Source organism: Paramisgurnus dabryanus, chromosome 21 (genome assembly GCF_030506205.2).
Source record: "Paramisgurnus dabryanus chromosome 21, PD_genome_1.1, whole genome shotgun sequence".
In the NCBI taxonomy this organism is placed as follows: domain Eukaryota; kingdom Metazoa; phylum Chordata; class Actinopteri; order Cypriniformes; family Cobitidae; genus Paramisgurnus; species Paramisgurnus dabryanus.
The window spans coordinates 1,502,670-1,526,310 of NC_133357.1; the positions used below are offsets into that span (position 1 = coordinate 1,502,670).

At 39.0% G+C, this 23,641-nt stretch overlaps 1 protein-coding gene across 1 annotated transcript; it reads left to right on the forward strand.

The window, feature by feature from the left end:
* Positions 1-35: 35 nt before the first annotated feature.
* On the forward strand, positions 36-22,550 carry cs (citrate synthase). Its single transcript, XM_065285378.1, has 11 exons — positions 36-195; positions 6,840-6,887; positions 8,188-8,295; positions 8,894-8,959; positions 10,942-11,073; positions 13,093-13,281; positions 13,376-13,575; positions 18,839-18,968; positions 20,385-20,486; positions 20,563-20,772; positions 20,854-22,550. Exons 1-11 carry the CDS (start codon positions 145-147, stop codon positions 21,022-21,024), a joined length of 1,407 nt encoding a protein of 468 aa, XP_065141450.1. The 5' UTR covers positions 36-144; the 3' UTR covers positions 21,025-22,550.
* Positions 22,551-23,641: the final 1,091 nt, after the last annotated feature.

Consider the following 23,641-nt stretch of genomic DNA (forward strand, 5'->3'; position numbering starts at 1 on the left):
AGGCCCTCTACGATCCAAGCCGCGCCTACAACAGGCCCCGAGTCCTGTTTCAACCTTCACTGCGAGAGCGGTATCGAGAGGGGCACCTTCAAGCAGGGGTCGATTAAAAATTACTTGTAATATTTACACACGTGTACAAGAATCATGTCCTTCCTCTCTATCAGCAGACTAGCCCCGAGGCTCCTCAGTTCAAAGGTAAGAACGTTTTATTTTCATTACAGTGTTTCAAAAGGCAAGCTGCTCACCGGTTAGCCTAGCTTAGCATAGTTTGTCATACTGACAGAAAGTCAGAGCCTTTAAATACAAAATTAACTTCATAAACCGTACTTAACAGTAGTTTGGTACATTTATGCATGGTGAATGTTGTTTGTCTGTGCCTTGTCCCTGTTAAGTGTCTTTTTTAAGTAAATTGATCTGTCACAAACCTACTGAGTTGTCTAGCTGGACAACACCGGCGCGTTTCTTTATGTACACGTTTAAACGCGCTTATGATATCCAAAAATGTTAAGAGGTGTACTAAAGACTTTTCATCCATATATGTTGCACATAAATGATGTCTAGATAGACACCACGTCAAGTTTAAGTCACAGATTATTACAAGAAGATTTGACTAATTATAGCTTTAACACTAGAAAGGAGTCTATCGTACTGTTTAATTATATGGACACATTTAAGTTTGATGTAGGTTTTAAAGTTTTTGATCTTGCAATCATGTCAGATCTACTCTTTAAATTGGTTGGATCAGTTTAAGCACTAGTTAGTGTGTCCTACGGTTTATCCTCGTTTTTTATGTTACTAAATAATTAAAACCAGATTGACATCTCTGATCTCAACCTGATCTGTAAAGGTCACCTATAGTTTGACAGATCTGTTGTTGTTTATAGCTAACTTGACCTTCATGCTGCTTACCATTCATTGTTTGTAGTGATCAGACTTAGAAATTTACAATGCAAAGAGGCAGATCCTGTTGTTTTAATACTCCCAGTTCACAAATCCAGTTTTGTACAACCTCAATATTAACATTGAAAGGCAAGACTTATCCTTTTGGAAAGTCTGGAAGTTGCAAAATGTGCAGAGATGCATTAGTTACTTCCTTGATGGTGACTAAATCTGTAACAGGAAGAGATTTGTGTGATTTCCATTGTTGCATGTCATTGAAAAGCCTTAAGTAGTGTGACTGATGGTTAGATATGTAGTGAAGACATTACATGCTATTTAAAAGTATCATAGGGCACACATGACCTCCTCCTGATCCATATGCTTTTTATTGGTCTACATATGAGACTTCTCGGTCATAATTGTTGTTGCTACAGAGATAAAGCCATTGCCACATTGTCTGGATGACTGTATCATAATTTAGGTTACTGTGTTCTTGTGATACTGAGTTAATGCTTCATTCACATCCTTATATGACCTTTGTACACTATGGACAGTTTCTTGGTATTTTTGCAGTTGTGTAATCTGCTGTTTGGAGTTCATAGTGTGAACAGGATGCATTTCCATAATTAGTTTTTCTTCCTTTTAATTTTATACATTACAGCTAGATTTATGCATTTGACAGATGCTTTCATCCAAAGTGATTCATTTTATCAGTATGTGTATGCCTTGTGATTTCAACCCATGACCTTTTGTGCTGCTCATGCAATGCTCCACCGATTTAGTTATAGGAATTTATGTTAATTTACTTGATTTTACAGTGCTTTGGTGGAGATGCAAATTATGAAAATCTATCCCTGTTATATTTTTCGATAAAGCATTCAGAGCAGACACTCAATATATGAAAACCTCTCAAGCGTGCCAGACCTGTCTAACACCACTATCTACCTGTCATCTGCTTTAAGAGTATTGCAAAACAGGTCCTTTAGAAATTATCAGCATGTTGTATTTTCTTTTCTTAAAGGGAAAACTCGACAAAAAGAACCCTTTTATTTCTTATGCGTTTTTATGCGCAAGCCAGGGTCTGCGTACAGTACGTTTGCTGTTCGTATACTACTGGATTTTTTAAACCCCGCGTTATGCTGCGTTTACACCAGCTGCGGTAGAGGCGGCAAAAACGCGCTTTTTGCACGTAGTTGGACGCTTGAACATTTGAGTTTACTCACTTCATTGGCGTGTGAAATTCTAGTCATTCAAGACATTCACACGGCTTCTGCGACTCTGCTGAGACTCCGCTCGCTTACCCCTCGTTCAGACAGCCAGCGACGTTATCGCTGTGTGTCGCTTGTCTCTTTCAATGAGGCATTTCTAAATCTGCTTGTCATAAACAAATGAGTACCATCCACGCCAGTAACTGACGAGAGAAGGGTGACGTGAACTCCACTACTTTGTTCTCATTGATAGTCGCTCCCGAAAGTCGCTCGACATTTGCATAAAGTTAAACTTTTCTTAACTTTCTCGCGTCGCTGGACACGCCCATACGGTCGCCAACAGTCACTGTCGCTCGTGTCGCCGGAAGTCGCCAGGTTTCCATTGAAATGAATGAGATCGCGTCGCTCTGCTACTGCTTGTCGTTGGCTGTCTAAACGAGGGGTTACTGTTATTACGTCACTACTACAGCAAGGACCTGATTGGTTAACGCGGCGCGAAAATCTGCCGAAGTTCAGATTTTTCAACTCTCACGTTTCCCATTGTACGTGTAGGTTGAACATGGGCGTACAGGAGAATGTACTATGTAGCCTAGAAGATGCATTGCATTTTGTGGCAATGCGCGTGCATCAAACGTCTGTTTACACGTCAAATAAGCTATTACTTGGCATACGTCACATAAAAACTGCCTATACTCCAGGATTAAAAATCCATCTGTATGCTTTTTTTAGTGACCCCTCCAACCCTTGTGTCTCCTCCTTTTCAACTGGAGTCCATTTTTAAGTAGACACAGGCTGAAATATGTCAAAGGTTATAGAGAGGTGTAAGGTAATACCAACTGGACAGTAGCCTGTGGTAGAGAGGGACTGCTGTCAATTCTCTGTAGCCTTTGTGACAGGAGCATTGACATGGGGTCTTTTGACTTGCAAGTCAGTAACCAACAACCAACCAGCAGTTTATAAAGTTTAGCGCCTGCATTGCATGCTAACAACTTATTTGTACATCTTAGCAACCACAGTGCAATGCTTTCCTTGGCACCCATTGCAAACGCCTGTAGCATTGTGGTTGTCTTCTGCAGCAAACACACATTTCACCTCACTTTTGAAACATTTAAAACGTTAAAATATTTTTAGTTATTTATTCCAAATTAATAAGAAAATAATTATCTAATATAAAATTAGGTTCGTTGGAGCCAGTGGCCTACCAAATGGTGCAAATGCATTCTGGCTTGTGGGGGTCCCGTTACTTTTTTCCTGTCAATAATAAAGCCTCAAAAATAAAAACCTTAAGGAGACCTCTCTGAAAGCATTCGTCACCTATTTCTGTATCACTTTCTTCGACATGCATGTTAGGGTCAAGCTAACAGCTGTCTTTAGCTTCACCTTTATCACAGATTACACGGCCGTGAACAGGGAATAAAGGACAATCTGCTTGCAGTTACTTATCTACAACGATAACAGCTTTCCCAGGCATATTGTAGTTTTTTATGAGTTGTTCTTATGGCTAGGCCTAGGACAAACAGCTACTGTATATTTTATGTCATGTTTAGCTAACGGGAAGAGTGACATGGCCGGCTGGTGTCAGAGACCATGGGACAGGAGGTGTTGGTGCAAACCCTTGAAATCATTTCATGCATAATCCAGCTCGGTCTTCCAATTTGACTCTTTCTTCAGATTAAAAGCTGCCATGATTTATTTTGTAGCGTCATGTTTTTTTTTTTATAGGAAACTGCCTTATGTTTGGAGAGCTTAACAGCTTGTAGTACTACAAGAACAGCTTGATTTTTTTAAATAAATGAGTATAAACGCACAGTTGACAGACCCACTGTTTTCCATAGCATTATTTATAATAATCATAAATTACATTAAACCGTACTCAAAATCCAAGCCACCTTTTCACCTCCCTACTAGCGCTCATCTTTATGTCCATGCTGATAAATCATTCTGTACTGGCTGTACGTCAGTCAGATCTTAATCCTCATTGCTATATTTAGAGAGGTAGTGCTTGTGTCTCCGTGAAAGAAAGGACTGGGCAACCTGACTGGACTTCTGTCTCCTCCCATAAGCATTTTGTAATGACATTAACAGTATGATTTATGCATCCGACACAGCTGAATTGATTCTCCTCTGTTGCATATCTGTTTAGTGCATGTGAAATATCCTTGTGAGATCTACCGGTTGCGTCTTGCATATGAAGTAAAGCTTTTGTCAGTGATTTAGAGATAAAAACATTATAAACTTAAATTCAGTCAATGTATATATATTTCCACAAACAGCTGTAATTGTGCAGTTCTTAGTTTGATTTCTCATAAAAGTAACAATGCTTTGTTTCTGTTGTGTTGTTGAAACAATCGGTATAGGTTTGGGATAGGGCTGCGCGATTTGTGTAATTTTTCCCATTGCGGTTATTGATGCTAAAATTGCGATATGCGATTGTGATTATACTAAATGGTATCATGAGTCAACTTGATGGGTTTTAAAGAAAATCCACACACAGTTTAGCTAAAATTTGTATTTGTAAAACTAGAAATGTTTTCGTATTGCCACGTGATGTAGCAACTGCTCAGTGTCAGTAATCCTAAATCCAAAATACCGCCATACAACAGACATAGAGGTTTTTTTTAGCTACCAGATCACTGTCAACCTCCTCTGCATCCATCTTCGCTCTGGTATAAGTGACGAAGCACACCACACACGTGCATGCCACACGTGCACTGCCGTTTTTGTTAATTTTTCTTTCTTTATTTTAAACAGCAAGGAAAATCATCAAACAGTTATCAGAAAGTTTGTGTTAACAAGTCCACACATTTATTTATTTAATATAATTGCAACATTTTGCTGTCATATAATTGCACAGGCTGACATCGCGATTGTGATGCGATTAATTGTGCAGCACTAGTTTGGGAAACCTCCGGTTTGCAGAAATTACACGCTTGATCTACTTTATAGAGCCACAAGTCAACAACACAAAAGTTCAGTGATCAGAACTCCAGGGTTTCCCGCAGCACTTTTTAGTTCGGGCGGCCCACCTAAGCTGGGATACCCTACCACCTTAACTAGGTCGTCCAAAAAAAAATTCCACCAAACGCCACATGGCCGAAATGAGAGGCCGAACATGGTTTCTGAAGGATAACTAGCCTGTTGATTAAACATTTAATTCATTAATAATCTAGTATGTGTTCATTTTCTGTCATAGTTTCTTCAAAATTGAGTTTTATTTGAGTGTTTTAAATTAAAATATTTTTATCATGACGCATACTTACAGTACTCATGACATCAATACAGTACAAAGATAAAAAACCTCTCCCTTTCAAAAACAATTCACCGTATACATTTAAAACAATGCAAGTTTAAAAACCCCTTCATGTAGACAACACGCCCCATTGATTGCCACGCCCCCGGCCCGCCCACCTGCACAACCCTACCACCTTAACTAGCAAATTTTCTGCGGGAAACCCTGAACTCAAATCATTATGAACTTAATCTAGACACTTATCCTCAGAGTACTCCATCTGTCCCTTTATTTAATAGGTTAGGACTAAAAAAATAAGCTGAAAGATAAAGTAGCCGTGTTTTGACAGATAAGTGCATTGAGGTAGATGTGGTCCTACAGTGAATAAGCACTGTCTGTCCATTGGTCCATTACAGTGTTGTTGACGGGAAGTAAATCCTGTCACTTCAGAGCCAGTATAAAGTGTTTGAATTATTACAGTGAAAGATTATAATTTAAACTAGGGCTGAACGATACATCGAATTTTCATCGTCATCGCGATATGAACTCACGCGATGAACACATCGCAACAGACAGCCTTGACGCGATGAATGAAGGGAAAACAGTAAGCGCATGTAATAAACGTTTGACCTATCACGTTTAGTCCTGAAGACATATGCTGCGTCCGAAATCGCCTACTACCATACTATATAGTATGCAAAAAGCACTACTTAGCCTACTATATAGTATGGAAGTAGGCGGTTTCGGACGCAGCGGGTTTGCGCGTTCATGATATTAGGCCAATCAGGGGAACCCCCAAGTCAGCTACGCTCAGATTGATATGTGAGGTTTCAGTTGCGACGCTGTGCCTGTTAGCAAAAGCGATGGCAGAGGAAGGAGAGAAGAGTGAGGAAAATGTGTTGTCAGACGAAAACCTTGGTGAAAATGAACAGCACTTCAGCTATATCATGGAATTATTTTGGATTTAGGAGAGATGACGCCGCAAATACAGGTACTGTGGAAGCGGTGATTCTCATGTTGTGTCTATTGCACGCTCAAGTTCATTATTTCAAATGTATGTGTGCTCTGGAAGCGCCGCGGTCGCGACACGCTCGTTTTTTCAAGGTATTTCAAAAACATTTTAACTTTTCAGAATGACACAAGCGCAGCGTGCAGGACTGCAGGTCATGTGACAATAACCTACGTGTCTAGTGTTTTCCACGTTTTTTTAGGCGCGACATGTGAATGGCCCCTAAAACATGAAAAAATTAATATTTATCGCAACTCACATCGTCATCGCAACATTAAACAATGTCATCGCACATCGCAACTTTTCCTCACATCGTTCAGCCCTAATTTAAACCCATGCGAGGTGTCGCCTGGAATCTATCACATTTTGCATTGTGCGAGCGTCACCTGCCTGCAAATGTCAGCAAAGTGTCTGTTGTCTTTTTGTTAGCCTAGATTATTATAATAATGAACAATGTATTGTACTTACCTTTACTGCATCATTCATATGTCTTATTTCTTGTTTTCTCTTCCAGAATGCCGCATGCGTCCTCGTTGCAGCCAGAAATGTCAGCGGATCCACGGTATGAGCGGCAAAATTTAGGTTTTAATTACATTAAATATTTGATGGCAACTCTTGCTTTGGTTCACATCACTTACCACAGACTTTCCCCAGTTTCACAGACAAGGCTTTAGGCTAGTCCTAGACTTAAAAAACATGTTTGCAATTTCTCAACAGAAAATAACTTGCACTGACAGATCTAAAAATATGCATTGCCGTTTGTCTAACGCCTTTTTCTAAGGCTTGTTTGTAAAAGATGCTTAAAGGAATATTCAATTTTCTTAAAAGAAAAATCCAGATAATTTACTCACCACCATGTCATCCAAAATGTTGATGTCTTTCTTTGTTCAGTCGAGAAGAAATTGTGTTTTTTGAGGAAAACATTGCAGGATTTTCTCATTTTAATGGACTTCAATAGAGCTCAACATTTAATACTTAACTCAACACTTAACAGTTTTTTTCAACGGAGTTTCAAAGGACTCTAAATGATCCCAAACGAGGCATAAGGGTCTTATCAAGCGAAACGATTGTCATTTTTGACAATAAAATAACAAATATCCACTTTTAAAGCACAACTTCACGTTTAAATCCGGTCGTGATGCGCCAACGTGACCCCACGCAATACGTCATGACGTCAAGAGGTCACAGAGGACGAACGCAAAACTCCGCCCCAGTGTTTACAAGTGTTGAGAACGAGGACTGTTCCTACGTTGTTGTATGTCAACTGATACTAATTAATGTCTTTGTGTCAGTTTATTGTTTACAATGGTCCGCAAATGTGCGTTTTATATATTTAACACGTGACCTCCCTACGTCACTACGCATTTACGTTAGATCGCGCTGGACCGGATCTAGACGAGAAGTTGTGCTTTAAAAGTGTCTATTTGTTATTTTTATTGTCAAAAATGACAATCGTATTGCTAGATAAGACCCTTATGCCTCGTTTGGGATCGTTTAGAGTCCTTTGAAACGCCGTTGAAAAAAACTGTTAAGTGTTGAGTTAAGTATTAAATGTTGGGCTCTATTAAAGTCCATTAAAATGAGAAAAATCTTGCAATGTTTTCCTCAAAAAACATAATTTCTTCTCGACTGAACAAAGAAAGACATCAACATTTTGGATGACATGGTGGTGAGTAAATTATCTGGATTTTTCTTTTTTAGAAAATGTAATATTCCTATAAACATTCTAATTTAACTAAGGCTTTAGTTAGCCCAGTCTGTGAAACCAGGTCTTTGTGTTTGTACGTATATGGAAAACCATATGGTGGCTGGTCTACTAAAGCCATTGGGAAATCTGACCTTGTCATCTTTGATCTCCACAGAATTTGAAAGACGTCCTGTCAGACCTCATCCCCAAAGAACAGAGCAGGATCAAGAACTTCAGACAGCAGCATGGCAAAACCACAATCGGTCAGATCACAGTGGACATGGTGAGTTAAAGATTCACAACATGTTACTGTTAATCTTTGACTTTGTGTGATTTTTATCTCTCATCACTACATTGCAACCAATCTGGGTTAGTAATAACTATTATACAACTTATTGTTTAAGTCCTGGATGCTGATTGGTCAATACAATAATGCAGCTGCTGGAAGAGTGAACTGAATATACTGGTCTTTCATTCTCACGCCATATAGCTTAAACAATACTAGCAGTGCATTCAGCCACTTTGGACTGCAACAAAGGTCATGTTTTGTATGAGAGTTATGACATCACTTCAGTGAGTGTTGACTAACATGCCTGACTAGTCCTGCAAACTGCCATATATACAGCGCCATTGTTACTTAGATTTCTTGATTGGACGGCTGTTATTTTCAAGGACCCTCAGGCTGTGGTGTGATTCATGGCAATGCTGCTACATTTTCAGCCGAGTCGTTTAGGTTTTGTTTTACTGCAGATGTATAATATCAGCTGACGTTAAATAATAGAGAAGTCTGAGAAATTAGATGAATCGCTGGTTCAGGGCTTAGTAACAGGTATTAATAGAGGTATCCCAATAATGTTTGTGTGCTTTTTTGTGTCGAACAGGTTTATGGAGGAATGAGAGGGATGAAGGGTTTGGTGTACGAGACCTCTGTGCTTGACCCCGATGAGGTGAGTACACACCATTAACATGCTCACTTTCTAACTACATGTTTGTTGTTGATAACCATATCAAAAACCATGATTATTAACAGTATTAATGATATTATCGTAAATAATTCAGCACCCACGTAGCCTTAAAGGATCAGTCCATTAAAAAAAAAAAAATCCAGATAATTTACTCACCACCATGTCATCCAAAATGTTGATGTCTTTCTTTGTTCGGTCGAGAAGAAATTATGTTTTTTGAGAAAAACATTTCAGGATTTTTCTCATTGGAAAATATTTCAGGATTTTTTTCATGGGTGACATGGTGGTGAGTAAATTATCTGGATTTCTTTTAAGAAAATGGACTAATCAATTAACAGCTACAATGGTTACAGACTCGCCTTGCCCCCTAGGGTTGAGACCATACGATTTACTACAGTTTCACATCAACATTCCCGCATAACATGCACTTGCGACACCAATGTGCATTGCATCGTTTTGCATCCTCACATGAAAGCCTGTAATAGGACTGTGCGAATAAATGCATGGGATTGTCATGCGCATCTCATCAATAAAGCCAGTTCCGTGACTAGTTGTAAATCGCCATTACCTGCTTTCAGAAGGAGCGGCATTTACTACACAGAGACATAGCTCACTGACAAGCTGGGCCATATCGCATACATATTCCAAACCATACGTCTGTGATAATTAATGCAAATTTCCTTGATTCTCAGTATCTTTACACGTGGGCGGCTATTTTCATAAATGGACATTTCAACCTCTCCGGTTTCAACAATAAAATAAAATCGTGCACACAAGTCAGCCTACACGTACCCGTGTATATATGCCATCAAGAGCATGCCAAACCCGTTGGTGGCGGTGTAACGAGAAGCTCAAGCCCACGTAAGCCAATCAGAATCCCGAAAATAGTAACAACAGCAACGAATCACTTCCTCTTTTGAACATGAACGCATTTTTGACGTAGGTACTGTGACGTTGGCTGCCTTAACACCCGTTTCTGTCAGTTTAAGTGCAAATGAAGATTTTCAAAATATCCACTCTAGCTGGAGTTTTTAGAAAGAATTGGTTTCAGAGACGAATTCTCCGTTTGCGTGTAAACCGCTGATTTATATAAATGACTGGATTGCGCATGACGTCACAACTGTGAAGCCACCACGCTGCCATGTCGGTATACCCAAATATTCTTTTACATTATCACGGCTGGAAATCATTTTTATAGTCTTTTAATAACAGATATGACATCATATTTACAAATGATTAAACCAAATAGCGTGTTCGTGACATTTGAACGTCTTATCTTAAAACCGAAAGTAAACGTGTTTTCTTTACGGAAGGTCTGCATTCGTTACAAAATGAGCAAATAAAATATTTCAAATCAATATTTAATGTTCCTTACTTTACTTATGAGGGATAATGTACAGGCACCTGGTTGTTATCGTGAAATTAGCCCCTACACCTCTGCTTTGCACTGGGTCCTGGTCACATTGTCAGGGCTTATTTCTGCTGCCTATACATTATCCCTTACCTAAAACCCAAGGCAATCGATATTGCAATAATATTGTTATAGTCGGTTCTCCCATTTTGTCCAGCATAACCGTGTAATGAAAGTCTAATATCATGACAGCCTTATAGGTGCGGCACTTTTCAGAATAATAAAGTACTTTGACCAGGTAACGTGTGATGGTTTAATATACCTACAAATGTACTTTTAGTAGGTCACGTCAAAGCCATGTGCTATTAATAGCTAAAACAATCTAAAGCCCTAAAATTATTCTAGTGAAACTAGATTGTATAAATACCATCTGTGATAAAGAAGCTTTGCACAAAGTACAGTGTGTTGCTTCAAGCTAAAAATAGAAAGTGGATAAATATACATACATTTAGTCAATGCTTATCCGGGTAACCTCTGGAACCCCTTGCGTCATACTACACTATCTGGAACTTTATTTAAACATACCGACTCACTGTGTTTATTGTATCCGTAGGGAATCCGTTTCCGGGGTTACAGCATTCCAGAATGTCAGCAGCTGTTGCCCAAAGCTCCTGGTGGAGAGGAGCCGCTACCAGAGGGTCTTTTCTGGCTGTTGATCACAGGACAGGTGCCCACCGAAGAGCAGGTGAGAACGAATCCATTCATATTCATTAATGTCTTTGCATGTATTGCAATACAGTGTTTCCTCTAGGATTTTTTCCAGCTGTGGCGGCAGGGGGCGCCCATGATGATTATAAATGTACATTATTTTTTTTAATGTAGAAAATAGGCTACAGTAAACTAACATGTGTTTTTTATCATTTTCATGCTGTCATTTACTTTTCCTTATATTTATAGCATATTGCTTTTCTATGTTTGATCTAAACTGTATTTTCTTAAAAAATACGTAAGTTTTATAGCTTCATACGGATCTTTCATTGTAGTTTTAATGTAGTGTGCAAGTTCGTGCTCGGGTTTAGCGTTACAGAGCTGTTGCAAAGTCACGCACAGTCCTGTTTGATAATCCGCACCGCTGTGATTGACAGAACACCCGACATCAGCAGCAATTTATTCCACACCCGGGCTGTTTGACATAAAGAGCCCGACCCGGTCACACCGCAAATCGCGCAGTTATAGAAACCTTTATGCTCTTCGCAGACAGATCTTAAACACAAATAAGCACGGGGACATTTAAAACTGTTACCTGTCGGAATCGAGTCGAATTCTGTTCTTGGATGTTAGACCCGCAGTTCACGCTCGCATATTGAGTCCCGACCTGGATCTACAACGCATATAACACGTTAATATTATTACACCCGTTACATCAAATATTAGAAGTTTCACCCGCGGGTACCCCGACCCTGTTGTTTCGCCTGAAAACAGATGAAACAGTCTCACCGTCTGCCTCCAGTTTTTATTACCAACGTTCTTCTCTTCCACGGGAATAAGTTTCCTTCCAAACAGATTCGACTAATGTCTTGCAGTCCTATAGGAGTTGTATTCAGTATTTAGCCTTTTGTTTTTGGACAAACATGTTATCATTTAATGTGAAACTTTGTGAGTGTCGATCTAAAGCACAGAAAATTGACTGACAGCTGAGTGGTCAGCAGTGCGCTGCGTTTATAGCCTATATTCTGAATAACTAATGGCCAGATAAGTTGATAATATGAGTACAGTGATTACAAATGAATGTCCAAAAAACTCGTAATATGTTAAATCAAAAGTTTAATCATGTCATTTCTCGCAGCCCCGCGCTGCGTCCGTGTATATGCGCCTGTGAACAGCATACGCGTGATGACCTTGCAACTTAAATTACCCTTATTGCCAGACAGATAAAAGTAAAATAAAATTCGAATCTGTAAATTGTGTATTTTTATTTATGTAAACTCACAATAAGGAGAAAACCCTGTGCTTATTTAAAATCATTAAAAACATGACGTGTTTTCTGCTGCTTTGGTTTAACAGCGCATCACAAAAAAAGAACAGAAACTCAAATACTTTTTTTATTCGTTTTGTCAATCTGATAATTATAACATATTTCGTGTAGACTTATTTATTTTATTATTATTTCTCAAAACAGAGACGTAGCCTAATCATCATCCGTTGATTTAAATCTATTTGTGCATGAAACTAAACCCATGGGGGAAATTATGATATTTTAGGAGATTTATTTATAAATGAGTGAACAACGCGAATCCAGAAAGGATTTTTTTTTCTTTCTTGCTGGGCGGACATTTCGGTATAGCTTTATTTATTTTGCGAGCTTCCGCCGCGGTTTTTGTCTAGAAGGGATACAGAAAATGCCAAAAAGTTTAGGATTAGATTTGGAGGTAGGATTTTTAGGATGAAAACAGCGGCTCTGGCTACATGAGATACACATACATCATACAATCCTGTGAAATGTTGTGTTTAGAGGTGGGTTTGGGTGAAGGATTAGGATTAAACAGTGCTCATCCGGCGAGATTTCGTTTGCTGTATCCCTTCTATCCACAACCGCAGGCGTGGCGGGGATGTTTTAGGCGTGGCGGGCCGCCACGGTTGAATGTATATAGCGGAAACACTGAATATACCTCAATATGTAGTATGGCGATTTATTGTATCGTGACCCATGTAAGGCCCTTGCTAATACGCAGCCCCACAAACCCTGTTGTATTCATGTTCTCAGGTAAATTGGGTGTCTAAAGAATGGGCTAAGCGTGCCGCTCTTCCCTCCCATGTGGTCACCATGCTGGATAATTTCCCCACCAACCTGCACCCCATGTCTCAGTTCAGCGCTGCCATCACCGCGCTGAACAGCGAGAGCAGTTTTGCTCGGGCTTACTCTGAGGGAGTCAACAAGGCCAAGTACTGGGAGGTGAGTAAGCCACAGGAGGCCTATCCAAATTTAGGATTTTATTGTAATTATTTGTATGATACACAATTCTTCTTTCTATCACTTCTGTGTGCAGTTTGTGTACGAGGATTCGATGGATTTGATCGCCAAGCTCCCCTGTGTGGCGGCTAAGATCTACCGTAACCTGTACCGTGAGGGCAGCAGCATCGGCGCCATCGACTCCAACTTGGACTGGTCACATAACTTCACCAACATGCTGGGCTACACCGATTCAGAGTTCACAGAACTGATGAGGCTGTATCTCACTATTCACAGGTGATGACCTACAAACTCATAAACCTTTCTGAGACTTTGTTTGTAGACTAAATGCTTCCAGGCAGGTGAGGGTGGATTTTTAAACTCGTTCGAAAACAACTTGAGGACGATTACTGAAGAGCTCAAAATTTTTGCATTTAACCCTCAAGAGAAACTACATTAGTGAAGGGATTTAGCTTACTTTTCTTCTTTATGCGCTGTCTAAACTGTCTGAGGGGCTGTTTACACTTGGTATTAAAGGAATAGTCTACTCATTTTCAATATTAAACTATGTTATTACCTTAAATAAGAAGAGTTGATACATCCCTCTATCATCTGTGTGCGTGCACGTAAGCGCTGGAGCGCGCTGCGACACTTCGATAGCATTTAGCTTAGCCCCATTCATTCAATAGTATCAAACAGAGATAAAGTTAGAAGTGACCAAACACATCAACATTTTTCTTATTTAAGACGAGTAGTTATACGAGCAAGTTTGGTGGTACAAAATAAAACGTAGCGCTTTTCTAAGCGGATTTAAAAGAGGAACTATATTGTATGGCGGAACAGCACTTTTGTGAGTACTTCGACTCGGCGCAGTAACACCCTCCCTCTCCCATTATGAGAGGGAGAAGGGGAGCGGACTTTTCAGGCGAGTCGAAGTACTCCCAAAAGTGCTGTTCCGCCATACAATATAGTTCCTCTTTTAAATCCGCTTAGAAAAGCGCTACGTTTTATTTTGTACCACCAAACTTGCTCGTATAACTACTCGTCTTAAATAGGAAAAACGTTGATGTGTTTGGTCACTTCTAACTTTATCTCTGTTTGATACTATTGAATGAATGGGGCTAAGCTAAATGCTATCGAAGTGTCGGAGCGCGCTCCAGCGCTTGCGTGCACGCACACAGATGATAGAGGGATGTATCAACAATTCTTAGTTAAGGTAATAACATCGTTTAATATTGAAAATGAGTAGACTATTCCTTTAAGATTTGTATTAGTTGATCCGATCACAAGTGGACAAGAGAGACACATTCTGTTTATACCTGGTATTTAAATTTGTCTCTGTTGTCCACTTTCGACGACTTCTGTCCTGAATACTAAGAGGAGGTAGTCTGTGGGGACTGTAGGCGAGTCTCTTTACTGTCATTTAAATGTGAGTGGATGTTAAATGGCACAAACTAATATTATGTCAGGGTCTGCTACTTGTGTTGTAAATAAACATGCTGCACGGTGTTTTGTGCATGTTTATATAAGAGCTTTCTCTGATATTTCAGCGCAATTGATGAAATAAAATTACGCAACTTTCACACGCTCGCAAAATGAAACTAATGAAAGACGCGGAGATCAGCCGCTTTAGTTTTATCAATGAAAGCCTAAATATTAGGATCGGCATTTTCCAGTAATTTACTATTCGAATATTTAAGCTCATAAAGAACGAATATTCGTTTATTTTAATTATGTTAATTACGACATGCGTGTTTTGTATTTTTTATTTTGTCATAATTTCACAGAAAGCTTATAATTAGGAAATATCCACAACAAGGTAAACTTATATTCTGTATGTATATATGTATGTATTTTTAAGTTGAAAACATTGTAAAAAAAATATATATATATATATTTTTAATTCTTCTTAACTCTTTCACCGCCAGCGTTTTAAAAAAAAGTTGCCAGCCAGCGCCAGCGTTTTTCATGATTTTCACCAAAGTTTAATGCCTTCCAGAAAATGTTCTTCTTTAAATAAATAAACATACAATATACCAAATGAAAGAACAGACCCTCTGCTTTCAAAAAAAAAAAAAAAACTTCAGTAGTAGTTCTTTTGTAAACAGCTTTTGAATATGGGTAGGTTTCTGCAAAAACACCACATTTTGAGCAAAAAGCAGAGATAATTACATTTTTGTGACGGACTTTTCATAGAGATCCCATTCAGAGTGATCTTTAAAACAGACACGGACATGCAGCAGCTTGCCATAGGGCAATACTTCCGGGTTTAAAAAGTTGCGGAAGGGTGCTACCGGAAGGTAGATATTTTAGTTTATAAAGTTTTAAATATGGATATTTCTACAACAACACCGCGCGGATTACCCTCAGAAGACCTTTGTTTATCATCCTGGAGCCGTTTGGATTTATTTTGTGAAGGATGGACGCACTTTTTTTGGACTTGAAGGTCGTGGACCCCGTAACATTACATTTAATCAACTGAAAGATCTAAAACATTTTCTAAAATATCCGAAAATGTGTTTGTCTGAAAAACGATGGACATATGCAACTCGGACAGCTTGGGGGTGAGTAAATCATGGGTTTAATATCATTTTTGGCCGAACTATCCCTTTAAACGCATTAATATAAACGTAGCCTTAAGGAGAGAGAAAAAAATGTACGGAGAGGAAGAGGATGTTTACAGAACATTCAGTGAAATCCATTCTGCTGCTCTTTTGGTTTAGGTATAAACAGCAGTGTTCCCCACAGATCTGAAATTTACTTGTGGTGGAAGCCGGTGAAAAGGGCAATCATTACCCACCCACAAAAAAATGAAAGGTCTATTATACATGATGACACAGAACCAGTAATGTGTGACACAACACAATACTTGGTTTTATTGAACATTTATATTAATTTCACATTATAGTTCTTTAATCCAACCACCCAAACTTTCTTTGCCATAAACAAAGCTGACACTGTTTGTCAAAGCACCACAAAAAACACTTTACTGTTTTTGCACTAATATATGAAGCAATTAGATGACCCCTTTAATCAAACAATCATATTTATAGTATATTAATGATAGACAGTGCAGGTCTATAGATTATAAATGTGACTGTTGTTGTTATAATGGTTATAATTTCTATTAGATAGGCACTTTTACTGCTGCTGCTCTATTTCTCTCTTGCCGATTAAAAAAGCTAAATCCACTCATTATTTCAGATTAAAAAGTCTACTTGCTGTCCCGGTTACAGGTGACTTTACATTACAGCTTTGCGTTGAGTCAGCTTGAGCTTTGCTTGTTCAGTGCAATAGACTTGACATTAGCATTGCTTTTTTGCTACCATCTCTATGCAAACTTTTTAGGTTTTAGATGGTTTATTAATAATAATATTATAAAAATGGGAGAAGGAAAATGCAGCGCGTGGTCGTGACTTTTAAAACAAAAACCAGTTGTTATCGGCATAGAAATCGGGGGTACGCTGAAACTGCACACGAGCTTCAGCGCAGTAGCACTCACAGCCGTTCTCTGTTTGCTAATAAGTAATTAGGACCGACCCGGACCCGACTGACCATTTCAAATATAAATCGGAACCGTACTGGTCCCGTGTCCTCCGTGAAGACCTCTAATGGTAAAACTCTGCTCAAGTTCAGAAACGTGGAAGGATACAATGTGACACAGGGCTCGCTTCGCGTCGCACCCAACTCACTGAGAAACAGAGCACGCGAACGAACACAGAAATCATTGGGAGAGACATGACGTGCTCACACACAAATTGACCCAGCGCAATCGACTTTGTCAGTGACGCTTGTATCATTCGTATTTTGGACACGTCAGCAAACTAAGTAATCAATTTGCGCTCCCTGGGTGGTTCAGCGCAAAAAGGAGGCGTGTTGCGGCGCAAACCATCCCTGATGCTATTTTGCAGTTTCAAAAAACAATTGCGCCACTGAACAGAAAAAACTAGTCTAAAGTCAGTGGCGCTTTGCGCGTTGTTCATTATGAAATTTTAAGGGCGCATGCTTGACCATAATGTATAGCGTGCACAACGCGCACACACTTTGCTTATCTAATCTACACAGATGCAACAGTTATTTTTGAAAATCATAAATTGTTACAATAAAAAATATTAATACATGAGATAAAGGAAATCATTGTGGTGATAGTTTTTATTTATTTTGTGTGGCTGCGTTAAAAAATTATCATGCAAATAACGAAATATTTTCATAAGTTTGTTGTGTGGCTGTATTACGTTTATTTTATGTAAATAATGATTAAAATGTTTTCATAAGAAACCTTAATGTATATGAACTTGATTTGTAAGAGTACTTTGGGGTTTGACTGCTTGCGTTTCTTTGGTGTCGATTTCAAAGCCCCCAAACCCTTCAACACTTTCAGAGGGGGGGGTTGGAGCAAGCGATGTCCTCTGCTGGCGTCTGTGTAAAGGCAGATCCCCCTCCCGTTACACTGCGTGCCCGATTTATGCTGGCAAGCTTGGGATTCCCCCGTCTCCTGACATCATTGTACACTTGCTGCGCAACGTTCTGGGGATGCCAGCTGATGAGACAATTGTGGCTATTTCCTCTCACGCCTGTTTAACCTACGCTGATTTGGGCGGGTTTCTCCCATCCCCATACAAAACAACTTCTCTGTCTTTGACTGCTCTTACAAGAACGTGGGTCTCCTCGGCTGTGAACCGCTCCTGGCGTGTGCCTGGTAAATCCGTAATAATAATAGCAACCCGCCATGGAACTTGCGCACTTGCTTTTAAAGGGAATGTTGGATAGCGTTCTGATTGGTTTATTTGACGTTACGCCCAAACCACATCTATGAATAATGAACCTACTTCAGACCAACCCCTTATTGATTTACGCCTAGCGCAAGAGTTATTTCTCCCGCCGGGAAAATAGCAACAGCGCCCACAGCATGATCCGCCCACAAAGTCACTTGCGCTTTGCGCTTGGCACTTGCGTTTCAGATCGTTAAAATAGGGCCCATAATGTCATCATGAAAGCAGAGCCTGACTCCACCCACTGGCAATATTTGAAAAATGCAAGAAAAGTGGGCAGATCCCAACGGAGATAGAGGGGACGAACTAAGCTTGTACCAAGTGTATGGTGAGATCGTAACAAGGGCGTGGTGAGCTTGAACCTGCTTACGTCACAAGGTATTTTTTGGACCCAACATTCAATAGGAAAATTCAACTGTAGTAGCCACCGTTCAACCTGAAGAGTGCAGCACTCAGACGTTGTCAAAAAACTTACTAAAATCAATGAACAGCACTAATAAAGCCCCATTCTTACAGATCATTAACTAAAAAAAGTTGATTTAGGGTTTAGTTACTCTTTAAAGAGTGTCATTATCACGGAAGAACAAAAAAGACTAAATTTGATGCCAGATATACTTGGGCGCTTGTTAATATACCTGGGCAGCCTGCTCAAGTAAAGTCAATGTGTGGGAAACACTAAACAGATAAACTGGTAACAGTAAGGCTGGGTGATCTAGTTTAGTCCGTATCCTCCAGCTATAACCTTTTTCAAGATGAGTAAACCTAACCCATGTTTCTTTTCTCTCTAGTGACCATGAGGGTGGAAACGTCAGCGCACACACCAGTCATCTGGTAGGCAGCGCTCTGTCCGACCCCTACCTCTCCTTCAGTGCTGCTATGAACGGCCTGGCCGGACCTCTGCACGGACTGGCCAATCAGGTTCGAGCCTTAAAAATGCACTTCACTTTTAAACGCACAAGTCGTGTTTTACTAACTATAAGTCACCCTTGGTTAAAAGCTGTCTGACGATTCATCAAAATGAATTGCTTACAAAATAACATTTGTGTTTGCATAATATATATATATATAATATATATATAATATATAAATATATACACACATAAATGAAGAGTTTGGTTCCAAAACGCAATAAACGCCATTTTTGAAAAAAATGAGTTACTGCCAAAATCAGTATTATATCAGGTCAGTAGTTAAAAGTAAATAATTAATTTTACGCAAAATCCAATACCCGCCGTGATATTCTGTCATCTTTTCTCCCTTTGTTCCCAAAATGCGACAAACGCCACTCCTCCTTTTTTACAGAACGCAATAAATCCATTCCTGATATTACAGCGGACCATTCACGCAATGTAAACAAACATGGCGGCGCGCTGAGTACACGGAATCCTAATTTTCCTCATCTACTTTGTACTTCGTGATCAACAAACAAAACAAAATAATACTTTAATAGCATTGATAAACCTGTGATGGTTTTCTGTGACGGGAAAGAAACGTAAGCCATCAACATCTAATAATTTCCGCGAGAGGCACTCGGCTGCTTGTTCTCCAGACAGCATCAAGCTTCTCATGCTAAAACATTAGCCCCAGAGGATCTTATGAAAACTTTACATTATTTTACTCAAAGTCAACGAAAATCGAGCGGAACCAAAACATTTTACAGCTGATCGCTGTGAAAATGTAAAGAGACGACGTCAAATATAACCGCAGCAATGTGTTCTTAATATAACAAAGTAAGTGTTTTGGTTAATGCCATTAATGTTTATTTTTTAATCATTGTATACCACTAGTCAACTAAATAAATATAAAATGGTAAAGATGAATGCACATTTATACATTGATTCAATAGATTTATAGCATTTTGAAATAAAAAACTGTCATGGATTTATTGCATTTTGTGGAAAAAATAATTAGTTTTTATAATAAATCTTTGAAAATCAAGTTATGGATTTGAATTTCTTATGTTTTTATAACCTAAAGATGCTATGTGAAAGTTTGTAACAGAAAATAGTGGTTTTCATCTTGTCACTTTCTCGGTATAGAAAACATGTTTTTACCGAAATTTGTCAAAATGGATTTATTGCGTTTTGGAACCAAACTCTTCAAATATATATACATATAAATATATATAAATAAATAAATAATATATATTAATTAATTATTAATTTAATTATTAATTTTATTAATTTATTTATTATTATTAATTTATTAATTTAGTTTTTATATAAATATAACACACACATATATTATGCAAACTTTGATTTTGTATGCGATTTATCGCAATTAATCATTTGACAGCACTTATTAAAATCCATGTTGAAATCCTTTGGCCTGCAGGAGGTACTGGTGTGGCTCACAGCTCTGCAAAAGGAACTTGGCGGTGAGGTTTCGGACGAGAAAATGAGGGACTACATATGGAACACACTAAAATCAGGCAGGGTAAGACCTCGCACCCATTTTAAGTCAAACAACTTATGCAAACAGACCAGAAGCTGACGGCCATATCGTTACTCAGGTGGTGCCGGGCTATGGACATGCTGTACTGAGAAAAACAGATCCTCGCTACACGTGCCAGCGCGAGTTTGCCCTTAAGCACCTCCCGAACGACCCCATGTTCAAGCTGGTCGCTCAGCTATACAAGATCGTCCCCAATGTGCTGCTGGAGCAGGGCAAAGCCAAGAACCCCTGGCCCAATGTAGATGCTCACAGTGGAGTCCTTTTGCAAGTAAGAGACTGGAATTAATAAGTCTGTATCTAACCTCATGGTGTTTTTGATCTAAAACGCATCTCATGTCTTGTTTTTCAGTATTATGGCATGACTGAGATGAACTACTACACTGTGTTATTCGGCGTGTCCCGGGCGCTGGGCGTTTTGGCTCAGCTGGTGTGGAGCAGAGCGCTCGGATTCCCTCTCGAACGCCCCAAGTCCATGAGCACGGACGGACTCATGGGTCTGGTTGGGTCCAAATCAGGCTAAAGAGGGAGAGACCGTGCCAGCGGAGTGATAACAGGAAGGGGAGGAGCTTAAACTACTATAGAAACAGGGATTTAAAGAGACAGTACACTTTTAAATGTCATCTAAAAAGGACCTTTGTTAATCAAATCACATTTTTTGTCATATTAATCCTTCACACCCAATACAAACAACTAACTAGCCATGCATGCATAGACAGATTGCACAGATTTTCATGGATATTTCAGGTCGTACGAACAATTCTTGTTTCGAAAATGGGTATGGATGTAACATGGTGCTTTGCGGGAAAGGGCAGTGTTGTCGTCCAAAAATGCAGCCAGGAGTGCAATATCACCTAGTTCAATTTAAACAAATGATGACTATTAAATACTAGTTCAGAAGAGATAGCGCTTGACTTAGTATGTAAATAAACCCTTTGTTTGAACAAACAGATGCTATATGCTCAGCTACCATATGAACTACGTTATATTTACTTTTCTGGAATCAGATGTTCACACGAGCCTAAAAGGAAATGAAGCGACAAAGTCCTCCTCCTTCGCCTGTCAGATAATACTACGCCATTTGACAAGGCATCCATCAACATGTCTCTCCTTTTAAGAGCACTCCACGATGGCAAACAGGTCCTCTCTCAATAGAATTGATTCTGTGAGTTCAGTTCGATTTGGGAAGCTTGTACATTTGTTTAAAAGGGTACTGCCCCTTTAAGTTATCTCACGTCGATCTCTGACTTCAACCCATCATCTTTGTCTTCTCGTTTTTGTTTGCTTACACGCTTTATTTGAAATAATGAATCTATTATTGCATTACACACATGTCTTTTCCTCCCATAATTGGTACTAATGGCAACTTGATTTGTGTACCAACTCGAGAGTAAGCAATCTGAGCCACAGCTTTCTGTTCGCTAGATTCTGTTATGTCTGTTCATTCATCGCTTTTATAATTTGCTGCTTGAAACCATAATAGTAGACATAATTTCTTTTAGCTGTTTGGAGTTCTTTTTAAGTGTCTTTTTGGTATTTTGAGCAACCGTGTCTTGTGTAAAGACTGTAGGTATACATAATTTGTGGTTTTATTTATTCATGTAAATATTGCTTGAATGTATGAACTTAAACGTATCATAACGCTGATTTCCAGTCGTCCTTTTAGTTATCGAGCCACTGTAACCCTCTAAAACCAACCCTTTATCCGAAATATAAGAATAACTTTTATAACCTGGCAATATTATGTAATCTGACATTTCATTTGACGTTTGCTCTCAAAGTTAACGAGCAATCTTGTAGCTAGTCTGTCCATAAGCACTCCATTAGCTATCAACGGCATTACTCGAAACAAAATATAATTGTCCGTTCGGCCACGTCCTTTCCAGTGGGTCTAATCTTCATGTTTGTCAGGTCAGGATCATTTAAATAATAAACAATTTGAACATGGAGATGATTGGTTGAAGTCAGATCTACCAGGGGAAATGGGAGGGGATGAAAAAATTGGGGTGAGAAGCTTAAGTGAACAAAAAAAAGAAAAAATGGGAAAACTCGACAAAAAATGAAAACCAATAAATGTTTTTAACAAAACACTGAGTCTTTTTCTTGATTTCTCTACACACACAAAATGCTGAGTCATTTTCAACCCAGCGTTTGGTCAGAAAGCGACAAACCAGGTCATTGAGTTTAAGGGACACTCCACTGGAGTCCATTCAGCTGATCTCCGGGGCTGGCGGTACTACTTTTAGCCTAGCTTAGCATAATCTATTGAATCTGATTAGACCATTAGCATTGTGCTAAAAATATCCAAAGAGTTTGGATATTTTTCCTATTTAAAACTTGACTCTTCTGTAGTTACATCGTGTACTAAGACCGACAGAAAATTAAAAGTTGCGATTTTTTTTTTTTTAGGCAGATATGGCTATGATCTATACTCTCATTTTGGCGTAATAATCAAGGACTTTGCTGTCGTAACATGGCTCCAGGAGGCGCAAGTTAACGATATTACAAAGTGCCCGAAAATAGTCCCCTGCTATTGAAAGATACTAAGGGGAATATTATCGGCTGCTGCGTAATATCACTACGCCTTCTGCAGCAATGTTATGGCAGCAAAGTCCTTGATTATTAAGTCAGAATGAGAGTATTGTTCCTAGCCATATCTGCCTAGAAAATCACAACTTTTAATTTTCTGTCGGTCTTAGTACACAATTTAACTACAGAAGAGTCAAGTTTTAAATAGGAAAAATTTTGAAACTCTTTGGTTATTGGTTTTTAGTGTGATGCCAATGGTCTAATCCGATTCAATGGATTATGCTAAGGTATGCTAAAAGTGGTACCGCCAGACCCGGAGATCGGCTGAATGGATTCCAATACGGTAAAAATCAAATGTTTAACTCTAGGGGAGCTGGAAAATGAGCATTTTTTTTTAAAGGGGAGTGTCCCTTTAAATTAACCCATAATACTCCAATCAATTAAAACACAGCATAGGTCATAGTAAAAATGACATGACCCTGGACCACAAAACCATTTATAAGTTACATTTGTAGCAATAACCAAAAATACACAGTATGGGTCAAAATTATTGATATTAAATAAAGATCATTTTCCATAAAGATATTTTCAAAAATTCCATAAATATACGA

What these genes read in the sequence shown, in the direction of transcription:
- cs (XM_065285378.1), top strand. Translation starts at nt 145, where the DNA reads ATGTCCTTCCTCTCTATCAGCAGACTAGCCCCGAGGCTCCTCAGTTCA. An exon ending in AGGTGCCCACCGAAGAGCAG is followed by an intron (nt 11,074 to 13,092) that starts GTGAGAACGAAT and finishes TCATGTTCTCAG; the next exon opens with GTAAATTGGGTGTCTAAAGA. An exon ending in CTGTATCTCACTATTCACAG is followed by an intron (nt 13,576 to 18,838) that starts GTGATGACCTAC and finishes TTTTCTCTCTAG; the next exon opens with TGACCATGAGGGTGGAAACG.